This window comes from Mus musculus, chromosome 8 (assembly GCF_000001635.26).
Source record: "Mus musculus strain C57BL/6J chromosome 8, GRCm38.p6 C57BL/6J".
NCBI lineage: Eukaryota > Metazoa > Chordata > Mammalia > Rodentia > Muridae > Mus > Mus musculus.
The window spans coordinates 15,059,595-15,072,178 of record NC_000074.6 but is presented as its reverse complement, the minus strand read 5'-3'; the positions used below and the strand labels follow the sequence as shown (position 1 = coordinate 15,072,178).

The 12,584-nt window shown below is 48.0% G+C and overlaps 1 protein-coding gene across 3 annotated transcripts in view; it reads right to left on the bottom strand.

Moving 5' to 3' along the window:
- Positions 1-12,584, bottom strand: part of Myom2 (myomesin 2) — a 75,768-nt gene that overhangs the window by 61,242 nt on the left and 1,942 nt on the right. For 2 of the 3 annotated variants that reach the window (NM_008664.2, XM_006508727.3), the window contains exons 2-6: positions 8,219-8,336; positions 6,330-6,485; positions 2,667-2,805; positions 2,374-2,531; positions 1,415-1,507 (exon numbers count right to left, since the gene is read on the bottom strand). In NM_008664.2, coding sequence (NP_032690.2) covers positions 1,415-1,507; positions 2,374-2,531; positions 2,667-2,805; positions 6,330-6,485; positions 8,219-8,325 — 653 coding nt within the window. In that variant the 5' untranslated portion in view covers positions 8,326-8,336. Of the gene's footprint in view, positions 1-1,414; positions 1,508-2,373; positions 2,532-2,666; positions 2,806-6,329; positions 6,486-8,218; positions 8,337-11,756; positions 12,023-12,584 lie in introns of those variants that run through there. The other variant, XM_006508728.4, reaches the window with a different exon arrangement.

Below are 12,584 nucleotides of genomic sequence, written 5' to 3'. Positions count from 1 at the left end.
CTGTGCACCTCAAGAGACTGTTGGAGAGTCTTCACTCAGACACCCAGTTCCCACCCACTATCCTTTCACCTTGAAAACTCTTTCCAAGAAAGATTTCCCCTGTCCCCGTTTTTCCATGACCTATCACCCTAGACCCAGTTCTCCCCTCACCTGCCTGTTATTCACCTTTGCTCAATGGGAGACACCTCCTGGACACCAGAGAGCAAGTCCAGTTTTGGTGGCTACCCACGTACCACATCACCAAAACAGCACCAGGCACTCAGTTGGCTCTCAATGGACGACAGGAGAAACCAACCAGCTGTGAGGCTAGGAGTCTGCTCTTATCAGGGGATGGGGCTTCCAGCTTGGTAGAGACTGGACAGCTGTGGAGGTGTGGCACTTACACAGAAAGGGGAGGGGCCCACAGTCCCGTGGGGGCTCTGAACAGCACTAAGCTGTCCTTAGGCCACCAGAATGAGCTCAGGGAAGGGGCTGTCTGCCCCACAGAGAAGCAGGAGTCAAAAGGAAGCAGATAGGAAGAGGAAGAAAAACTGAGAAACAGACAGAGGAATTCCACCTCAGCTGCAGGATCAGGACCTGACAAAAGGCTTCCAGTCAAAGCAGGCTCGTGGTGGGAGTAAAACCTCAAGAGCACAGCACAGTCACGTGACCCTCCCTCCCTCCTAGTGGAGCCCCGCATCCATCTTCATCAGGGAATGGCTGGTCACCACAGCCTCCTGCTGAGACTTGACATCCCAGGATGGAGTGGTGCCCAAGGGGGTGGGGGGCAGTTCTCATTCTCTTAGGAGAAGTCGGTAATGGGAGAGGGGGTTGTGAGGGAAGGACTGGGAGGAAAAGAGGTGGGGCCTGCAAATGGGATGTAGAGTGAATAAAAATTAATTAATTAGTTAGTTAATTAAAAATACTGCTGGGCATGTTCATCTATAACCCCTCCCCCGGAAACTTTCTGCTTTGACTTTCTCCCCGCAGACCACACCCTCTTCTTGGCCCTGGTGTCCTGCTCCAGATCTGCTAGGGGCTGGGCATACTTCTCCACTGTAGCCATCATGCAATGATTCTACCTTGCCATCCGGAACAAATGTCAGAATCATTTCTTCTTCTACAAAACCCAATCCATAAAATATTTTAATGAAGGAGGAGAAGAGTTTTCACTCTACGCAAACATCCAGGCAAAGATGCAGGAAGAATGAGTCTGTCTGTGTGTGTCTGTGTGTCTGAGTGTAGCATGTGTGTGCCATCATGTGACTCTTCGAGTCATCCCTGTCGATCAAGCTGGCCCAGACATCCTGATCTCTCTGCCTTGGCTTCCTGAGTATAGGGGTCAGGGTTTTTCTGCCTCTCAGCTGGCTTCTGCTTTAAGTTTGTACATGGTTATAGGATGCGACCCCAGCACGCACTGGCTGTGTATCCTCACCTGTTGATCTCCAGAGTGTGCACTCCGTACCTGCTCTCAATCCGGTACTTGCCTGGCTCCCCTGCCTGGCAGATCAGACTGCCGTCTTTGTACCTGGTGGAGGGAAGAAGCATCCATCTCGGTAGACAGGCAGATATGCTTTGGCAGTTGTGTCCCAGCCTCCTTTGGGCTCTGAGAAACATTTGCTCCCCTTCCCCCTGTCCACAAGCGCAAGGTACTCTGGATCTAGCCTTCTACAAGAGACGGGAATTGTATTATTCAAGCAGACATATCTTGTGAATTCTGCAGCTATCGTTCCATTTAAAAAGAAACATAGCTGATGCGAGCCAGGTTCCAGCCTGGTCCAACGGGCTACACTATAGTTGGAGCCCATTGAAAAAAATATCACAGAGTACATAAATCCTTAGTTTTGGAAGCTCCAGGCCCCCTAACCTATAAAGCAGAACTCAGCCACCCACAGGCTATATCACAGCTGGACAAGCCTTGGTTTCTTTCCTTGCCTCCTAATACCATGGATAGGCTGAGCTACAAGGTTGTAAGACTCCCGTGAGAGAGCCAGGACACAGGATATGTACAGCAATTCCTGATTTCAACAGCCAATGATCAAGGAGGGTCTGTGGAAGATGGAATTCATCAAGATTTACTGCTTCCCTAAGTGAGCCCTCCTATAATTAAGGCAGATATATGGGGTCTGCATACAAAGTCAGCAATTAACCAGTGCATAGACAACGGCCAAGACGACAAACATAAATGTCTACTCATGGAGCAAAACACTCCATCAAAACTGTTCTGAAAGAGCCGCCCATGTCCCTAAAATTTGAATGGCAGAGCATTAAGTAGACAGGCATTTTGAATGTTGCGCTCCCTTCTCCCACATGGACTTGCATAGGCCTAGACGACAGGCTCAAAGACACACACTTCTCCCATGCACATGGTCAGCCCTCAATGCTGTCTCTCACCATTGCACCACAGGCGTGGGGAATCCTTGCACAGTGAAACAGAGCCTCACAGACATCCGCTCCCAGATGGTGTGGGACCTTAACCTCACCAGGATCTCAGGGGCCCTGCTCATTCGGTCTTCAAATGAGTGTCTCTCCCACGCCAGATTGTCTTCCACCTATGGGGGAGAAGAGAGGGTGGTCAGAGTGGGTGTGGCAGGAGCAGCCCACGGTTAGTGAAGCATTAGACCATTTGCGTGCAGACAAACTCTCCTTTTCTACACCCCGAGGGAGGAGCTTGCAGGTCCTCCTACCGTCTGCTCCATGAAGTACTTGTCTAGCTTGTCCCGAGCCTGTGACCGGGCCAGGTGGACATTCTCCTCCAGCTGGGCCAGCTCACTGAGGAAACGCTGCCTCTTAGCTTCTCCGTAAGAAGCCGCTTGAGACCGGTACCTAAGAGAGCCAAGAAGCTCCGTTGGTCATAGGACAACTGGTAGATTTGGTGACACTGACAGACTAGACAGGCCCCCTCTGTGTACCCATCCCTCAGTGGGAAGGGATAAAAGATGATGGGGAAAAGCCAAACAACGTTTTCTACTTGTGCGCTCCTCTTTTCAGTATGTGTCAGTATACACAGAAAGCTACAAAGAACAGCAGGCGGCTGTGGTTTATTAATAGAGCTATGCCCAACATACATCCCTTGCTTTCTTTGGCATGAGAGACTGAAATACTTGGGCACTCCTTAGAGTCCTTCAGGAGCAGGCATGTTTGGGGCCCTGGAGAGGATCCCTGAATGTAGAGGTGGAGAGATCACAGAGAAGAAGTGTCAGCCTTACAACTGGGGGATTAGAGCCATCCCTTCCTGTCAAAGTGAAGAACCAATATATACAAGAATGGACTGATGTCTTCAAGGAATGGTAGGTGCCTGTGCTAACACTTAGGACTGGTGAGAGTGGTATCAGACAACGAATGACCCTAGGCTCCAGTCAATGCTCAGTAGAGCCCCATTCATCCTCCCAGATACCCTGCAATGCAATGGCACCTTCTCTCTGAGCCCTGGAATCAACCCTAGGAACACTAGCCACCCAGTCTACTTTCGAGGGGAGAAGTGATCTCAAGCTCTGACATGGGACATCAAATCTCTGCAGGACCAGGCTCATCCTCTCCCACTGAGGCCAGACAAAGGCAGCCCAGTTAGGGAAACTGATTTCACAGACAGGCAGCAGCTTTAGGGACAGCCTCACTCTAATTGTTGGGGTACCCATATGACGACCAAGCTGCACATCTGCTAAATGGGGTGGGAGTGGGGAGTTAGATCCGGCCCATGTGTGCTCTTAGGTTGGTGGTTCAGTCTCTGGGAGCCCCCAAGAGTCCAGGTTATTTGACTTTGTTGATCTTCTTGTAGAGATCCTATCTCCTTCAGGGCCCTCAATCCATCTCCCAACTCTTCCATAAGATGCCCCAAGCTCTATCCAATATTGGATGGTGGGTGGGTCTCTACATCTGTTTCAATCAGTTACTGGGTGGAGCCTCTCAAAAGAGACAAGAAGGGGGATATAGCTGGAGGTACTGTGTGATGAGGATGCTGGGATGGGGGACAGTAATTGGGGTGTAACATGAATAAATAAGAATAAATTAATTACTGGGGGGAAATTCCAAATAAATAAATAAATAAATAAGTCTGACAATGGAAGATTCCTGCATGAATAATGAGAGCTAAATATTAAGATGCCATATGGGCCAGTGGGGTCAGCCAGGGCCTAGTCAACCCCATACCTGTAACCTACACCTACCAAGAGGACTGACCTCCAGAGTTGGCTAAGAGCTACAACAAAATGGGATCAGGCACCATGACTGAAAATCAGACTCAAGAGTCAGAGAACCCAGTGCAAACACTCTGTGTGTCATGAAGATCTCCATCAGCTGAGATGGGACACATAAGCAACATAACAACCATTTGAGTATTCCAACGATCTTCACTTTCCTTATCCTACACTGGGGACCCTGAGGGACAGGAGTGTACATAGTATATTCAAAGTGACACTGATATATAGCTCATAAACATAAAAAGACAGAACTCAGATTTCCAAGATCCATCCAGTCCTCAAACTTACACTCAACCAGAAGATACCTTTCCAGTGTAATGGAACACTTAAAACTTCAGATATTCCATGTAGCTAGCCCAGGCTGACCTTGAAGTCACTAAGTAGACAGTGATGACCTGAACTCCTGCCCCTCTTGTTCTGCCTCGTTACTGGGATTAGTCATGCACACAGACCTGGTGGATGTGGGGTTAGGGAGCACCGTGCATGCCAACTGAGCTGCACCCTGGCTCACAGAGCCTGGAAGTCATTCTTTAACTTCAGAAGCCCTCATTTTACAATAACATCTACACGATTTGTGTAGTACAATATACCTAAGGCATTTATAGGCTAATTTGTTTTTTTAAGAGATGAATAAAGTCCGTATGTATAATCAACCCATGTAGTATACTCAGTGCCTATCCTTTGAAGGACCTCCTAAGGTAGAATGCATTTCAAGTAAGTCCTTAAGTGGGCAGCATCCATCCACATGCTATTGTGTGATGAGCTGTTATCTTAGGGCAAGACAGGAATTTTAAATTATGATTTCACTGTTTAAATATGCCTGTAGGGTGTAGTTCTTTGTAAGAATGATTAAACTAGGGGCATTTTTATTCTTTAGACACACATTTTTAACTAACCAAACAGTAGCGTGAGGATTACTAGACACACGCTTAAAATAGTCTTAATTTTGACCAATTGCTGAGATTTTATTTTGCTAGGAATATGAATTTGCTATCTCTGGATTTAAAGAGCGGGGGGGGGGGGGGGAGGGTGGAGAAGGAGAACAAAACAAAAATAACCCCACCAGGGATCTAAAAACTCTAAGAATCTTATTTTCTTCTTAGTGTATGTTACAATTCTAAAATATATTGTTGTCGCTGAATAAACGTGCTTTTTAAACAACTGAAAGAAGAATCATCATTTGAGTTTTCCATTATTAGCCCAGCTACTCCATCATTACGAAACACTCAAATGAAGCATGCTTACCAGACTCTTGTGAGTCCTTCTGATCTAAAAGAGATTTTTTTTTTCTTTTTGGGAAATGTTAGGGAACAGTTGGAGAGATATACAAGAGGTATGAAATATTTGGCTGCTCGTTTTATTCTCTTTAACATGTATCTTTAATTCTTGTGGGTACTGTGTCTATGCACACAGATGCGGGAGAAAGCCAGAGGCATAGGATCCCCTGGAACTGGAGCTCCAGGTGGTTGTGAGATGCCTGGGAATCAAACTCAGGTCCCCAGAAAAAGCAGCAAGTGTCTTAGCCATGGAGCACTCCCTCCAGCCCTCCTCGTGTTAATCTGGAAAGACCAAAGGGCAGCCAACAGCTGTTCCACTATCACCTGGATTTTGTAACTTTAAGACTGACATTTTGGCTGGCCCTTCTCTTTCCTATGACAGTGCACCTTCGTGAGTCAAACCCCATTGAAATCTAAGATACGATGATTTATGGAACCCTTCGCAGCCCTTGGTGTCCACAGAGACAGCTGTTTAAACACTGGCTGCCTCCTCGGGAGATGACCTTGTTCCAAGGGACAACCGGCCATGATGGAAACTCAACTGTGGAGTCTGAGGCACCTGATGCTGGAGCTCAGAGAAAGGCAGGGATCTAAGTGCAGAGGGTAAGCAAAAAGCAACATCGTAGCCCTGGTCAGTAGAACAATGGAGATTCAGTCTAAATTCTTTGTGTGTTGGGACTGACATCAAATGGTAAAGATGGGAGAGCAGGAGCATTCAACTCTGGTTATCAGCAAGCCCTGCTTCTCTTGGCTGAACCTCCCCAGATAGCAGCACGCGCTCACGCGCACACACACACACACACACACACACACACACACACACACACACACAGGTTCTATGGACAGTGGCTGACAGGGGACACAAAGAAGTTACCTGTTTTCATTTTCAACTTCCTCCTCTTCTGATGCGCTCACCCGCTTTGCACAGAGCCTGCAGGTCATCGCCCCAGCAGAGCTCTGACTGGAAGCTCTCTTCGAAGAGGACCTCTCTGTAAGAGACCTCTGGGAGGATGACTGGGTGGTTGCTTGCCTGAATAAACCGTGAAAATAATTAGATGTGCCAGAAAATAACACTTATGCTAATACACAATGCTTCCTTTCTATACACCCAAGCCCTCCCTGAGGTACACACATTTGTACCCAGAGCCTAGGCACACAAGTACACACACATGGACATCTATGCCCATACAGATGCACCTGGGCATGCCTGCATTCCTGTATATACGCACACATACCTCTTACAAAGGCACACACATACACCAATATATAATCACAAGCAGGAACAGGAATATCCATGGACACACACACACATGCACATACACACATCTATACTTGTGCACACACTCACATACACTGATATATATGCACACATATGCATAAGTACACCTAAACCCAAGTCTACTTTTTTGCACATGGTACCTTTCATTGGCCTGCAAATACCCTCTGAAAAACACCCCCTCCCCTGAGTTCCCCATGGCTGATACTATCCCTTCTCTGCCAGCTATTTCCTGGTTTGCAGACAAAATTGTGTGTATGGTGTGTGTGTGTGTGTGTGTGTGTGTGATATGTGTATGTGTGTGTAGGGGTGTATGTGTGTGTGTATGGTGTGTGTGTGTCTGTGTGTCTCTGTGTGTATGGTGTGTGTATGGGGTGTGTGTATGTGTGTGTGTATGGTGTATGTGCATTGTGTGTATGTATGTGTGTGTGTGTATGGTGTGTGTGTGTATGGTGTATATGTGTGTGTATGTATGGTGTATGTGTATGGTGTGTGTGTATGTGTATGGTGTGTGTGTGCATGGGGTGTGTATGGTGTGTGTGTCTGTCTCTGTGTCTCTGTGTGTAGGGATATGTGTATGTGTGTCTGTGTGTCTGTGTCTCTGTGTGTATGGGGTGTTTATGGCGTGTGTGTATGGTGTGTGTGTGTGTGTGTGTGTGTGTGTGTGTGTGGTGTGTGTGTGTGTGTGTGTGTGTGTGTGTGTGTGTGACAGACTGCAAATGTTTGGCTCTGTTTATAGCAAGGGATGGCAACTAAACGAAAACCACAGACATTTCTAAATATAGGATGCTAGTGACATGTGTCAGGCATCTACGGCAAGAGAAAGCTAGCCTCAGAGATCTCTTCCTGCTCATGGCCCTCTAATCAGCCCTGGAGCTGCAGATATGCTGCCCGAAAACAGTGCCAGGGAGGCACAAGCTGCAAGCTGGAGGAGACCCCGTCCTTCAGGAGCTTGGCCAGGAAGAAACGTTGTCATCCCTCAGAAGATGGAGATGGAGGTGGGACTGGATTCCAGCCCCCTTAGCAGGCAGGACACTCAGGTGTCACTCCTGTGCCATCAGGTAGGTAGACTGTGATAAACATAGACTTCATTTCCATTTGCCCTGTCATTGATGAACCCTACCAATGTTCTTCCCATTGTTTTCCTTCTCACTGTCCTATATGGTGGGTGACTTTAAATCCCACTGCTGGAAGACACCAGAGGAAAAGTATAAAATCAGTGGGCTTGTATGGAGTTGGGAATGTCCACCATGGGGCTCAGAGCCAGCTCACAGAGAATACATGACAATCCCACCCAGATGGGCCATTCAACCCAACTGACTTCTTGTCTCCAAAAGGGATATGTACATCAGAGATGCTCTCTTCCCTGTTTTCAGACTTCCCACAAATCATTTCCTCTCCAGATCATAGCACAGCTCCTAGTCAGAAAGTACCAAAGCCACACACACACAGAATCCATGGAGTCTAGCCAGAACCTGTCAACTTACTTTTTCAATGCATATTGGTCCAGGAGGTACCTGGTTTGGATGTTTCGATATGACTGGTCAAAGTGCTTGTGTCTTTTCTGGTAGAAAGGCACTGCGACCAGGGACATCTTGAGTGTTCCTGAGAGAGAAACAATTGTGAGGAGTCGGGTACTGTGCTCTGTGCCTTTCACATTCTGCATTGTTCCAAGGGAGGAAGATGGAGCTGAGACAACAGCACCGTGGGGAAGTTGTGCTTGCTATGCAAGCATGAAGACCAGAATGAGGTTCCCAGCACCCATATAAAAGACTCAGTGCCACATGGCTGGAACTCCAGGGCTGAAGGTGGCAGAGGGCAGAAGGGAAGAGTCCAGGAGCTCATTGGCCTGGCAGTCCAGACAGGTTGGTGATCGCTGGGTTCAGTGAGAGGCCTTGTCTCAGGGCAATAAGGTAAGGAAGGTGCAGTGCAATTGAGAAAGACACCTGGCAGGGACCTCTGACCTCCACATGCACATGTGCTCGCACACACACACACACACACACACACACACACACACACACACACACACACACATTCAGAGAGAGAGAAAGACACAGAGAGGGAGAGACAGACAGACAGACATGCATACAAATACACAGAGAGACAGAAATAGACACAAGCACTCAGAGAGAGAGGGAGAGATAGATGCACGTATACACACAGAGAGAGACAGACAGACACACATACACAGACACACAGGAAGAGAAACAGACAACATATACATTCAGAAAGAGAGACAGACACACACAGAGACAGACAGACAGACAGACAGACAGACAGACAGACACACACACACACACACACACACACACACACACACACACACACACACACCAGCTACTCTGATCCTAATACAGGGAAATGGGGATGGTTACAGAGACAGAAATCATCCTCAGCTCTAATCAGGAAGCCCACAGACTTCTCTGGGACCCAGCTTTACTTTTCGTCAGCTTCCATGAAAATGGGGAAACCTGACTCTCCCTTTTACTTTATTTCTAGCTTAGCAGACTTCATAGAAAGCCTACCACGTCCACGGCAGTGCAGAAAGCCGTGTGAGCGAAGAGGATAAAAATAATTTAAACAGATTAGAGGAGTAAACACATGCTTGAACTGACAAGAGCCCGAGGCCACAGAGATAGAGCGACCTGCAAAGGAGAAGAGAGGGCAGCCAGAGAGGCCTCCACCAGGGAACATGTGGCCAGGGCCCTGAGGGGTGGCCATGCCATAGACAGAGGTCAGGTGACATGGTGGTGAGAACATGGTGTGCAGTGCAGAGCATGCTACTACCTACCCCTTCCTGTACCCATGCCTCCAAGGGTCATCTGAAGTCATGAACTTTGGGCTTTGGGTGGGAAGGTTGGAACCGAGGCAGGAGAGTTACAAACCATATCAGCACTGACTCCTTGGGATGGGAGAAAGTGAGCAAGTTTGGGTGAAATTCTCCCAAGAGATCATCAAGAGGTGTTAGAGCATCGCAGGAATCAAACGTGTTCATCTCATGCCTGCCCTCACCCCAAGGAAATAACCCCCCACCCCCACCCCCACCCCCACCCCATGCCTCATTTGGTCATCTCTGCACAGTTGCCCAGAGGCAGTTTTCCTACATCTCAGTGACGCTTGATTTCCCAGATAAGACACAAAGAACTGGTCAAGCCTGAGCCTTGGCTGTTCTTAGAGAAACCTGCAGCCCAGCCCCGAGGCTACCCCTCAGACGCACTCACAGGGGTGGGAGCTCAGGCTGGGACCATAGGGGTTAGCTCAGAAAGGAGACTGCCCCACTCCAGTCCTCCATGATGGTTAGAATCACAAAGTTACAGAGCTGACAGAAGATCCTGGGGGATTAGCCAAACAATTAGCCCAGACCACCACCTACTCTCTAAGATCAGTAAACTTCTAACTTGGGGCCTTTTATGCTTTGACATACTAGCATATATCAGTATTCTTAAAAATCGACTTGTGATCTAGCCATCTCCTAGCCCAGAGGCCATGTGTGGATCCCACAGAGCGTGCCATCATACACAGACTACAAATGTGTATCAAGACATAGCCCACTAAGGGCCACACAGAACCAACCCAGCCAGCCTTCAAGGAGAACTCAGAGGTCAAGTGCCAGGCTCCAAGCTGAAGCCAAACTTGACTCCTGCTCTGTGATGCTTGGGGCTTTACTCCTAATCTCTCCCAGCCCTGATATTCCACACTGAAATCTATGTAACAGCTGGCACTGAGCGTGGTATAGAGTAACAAACAACAGAACCCGTGGCTGTCTCTGTCACACGGTCACTGTGACACTGAACTGTGACACTGAACCCTAGATAGGAAAGGGTACCTGAAAGGCCCTCTTGCTTTAACATGGGAGAGCCTCAGCTGTATTTCAGCAAGACAATCGCCAAAAGAGGTCTGCTGCCCATGGCCGCACTAGCCGTCTCTGGAGCCGTATGTATGTGCTAAAGATGGGCCAGCATTACAGAGGCAGTCACCATGGAGTCTTCTCTAGGATTTCTTCCTTGATCCATCTTCTGATGAGAACTTCATCAGAAACCATAGATGATGACGTCATTCCATATGCTTATTCCTATATAGGTGTATACTATGTTAACCTTCAAACTTTTTTATATCTCTTTGCAGAAAGAACTCTAAATACATGCTACATACACTAGGCTAAGCCCATGCTTCTATGTATACTGTAAGATGACATGGGTCATTATAGCTCCGTGACTGTCTTCCCTTTATCTGGTCTGATAGTCCCACTCATTACTCCCGGGCACAGGCAGCACACAGCACGGTATATCTCTGACACTACCCTCACACGACGCCGGTGGGCCTGGAAGTCTTCAAACACTTCATGTATGAGGAACACACACTTTGTAGTGATTAGTGAGGACCCGCTGACTTCAAGTGGTCACGTTTCCTGGGCCCCTTACTCTGACACACCGACTCACTGTGAATATGCACCCACCCCTGCCCCCCCCAGGGGGGGGTGGAGTTCTTTGGCAAGGGCCACAGCACTTTACTGCACTTACTTGGAGTGTTTTGTCCTCTTATATCAAAGTCAGGATTGCCGAGCGCTCTTCAAGTGCAGGTACTCTTTACTCCACCCATCTTCCAAACCACAGCCTTTTGAGCAACTGACGTGTGTTGCTCCAAGACTATTAGATTTAAAGGAGGGAACACCTCAGAACCCATTGCTCAGGGCCAATGCAAGCTGGACCCGTACGCCTGACCCTTGTGTCTGGGCTCTCAGCTCCCCTTCTCTCTTCAGATTGCTATCAGCCTCATGCCCCACAAGACAGAGAACATGTGTTCTGCAGCCATTGCTGACTGCCTGGGACCTTACACTTCAGAACCTCCTAGAGCCAGGCGGGGCTCCTAACCCAAGTTATATCAATGGAATCACCCAGACATATATTTCTGTGGCCCACTAAATGCTCTGGAGCTGGAGCTGGGGAGCCTCAGGTGCAGAGAAGTGAGCCTAACACTACTACCGTCCTCTTTAAGAAACATTTCAAGTGCCCCCACACATACCCAAAAAGATGAGGCGTGCCTCCTCTTCAAAGATCAGGTTCTGATGATCCCTGGAGTTCAGGAGACAGAGGCTTTGACTCTAGAGACCTCAAAGCCTGAATGCACGCAGCCGGGCTTCAGTAAAACTGGGGGGCTGAACTAATGCCAGAAATATTCCTCTAAATACCCCTCGCCTCCAGCAACGTATGTCCCTGGCTGTACAGAGCTAACATCAGAGGCCATGCTGAGCCCTCTCAGATGAACATGCCCCACCCGACCTACTGGTGCATTCCAGCAGAGCCAAGACACCAGCTGCTCTCCTGACCACTCCCAGAGACTTTCCTCCTCAACCCAGCCCTGGCTGGAACCATACCCAAGAGGCTCCTGACATGTTTAGGAATCATGACACCATCATGAAACTCTAGCCTGTTCCCCCAGTACTGGGACTGTGTGTCTTTGATGTCCCTTATTCTAAGCCCTCCCTGCAAGGAACGGTGGGAACAATCCCGTTTGTGCCACTAAACACAGCTTTAGGATATGTGAGGATATGTCAAGTTGGAAGCATTTCCTCCTCTACAATTGAAGAAGTTATTTATACAGCTAAAAATGCCAAGGTTCATAGACACATGGAATAAACGTAATTCATGAAAGAGAAGAGAGGAGGGAGGGTATAGGGAACTTTCGGGATAGCATTTGAAATGTATATAAAGAAAATATCTAATAAAAAAATAAATTTAAAAAAAAAAAAGAAAGAGAAGAGAAAACCGTGTGCAACAGAGTAGACCCCAAGGGGCAAGCCCCGAACTTTTCCCCAGTTCATTCACATTGGAACCTACTTGTACAAAGGTT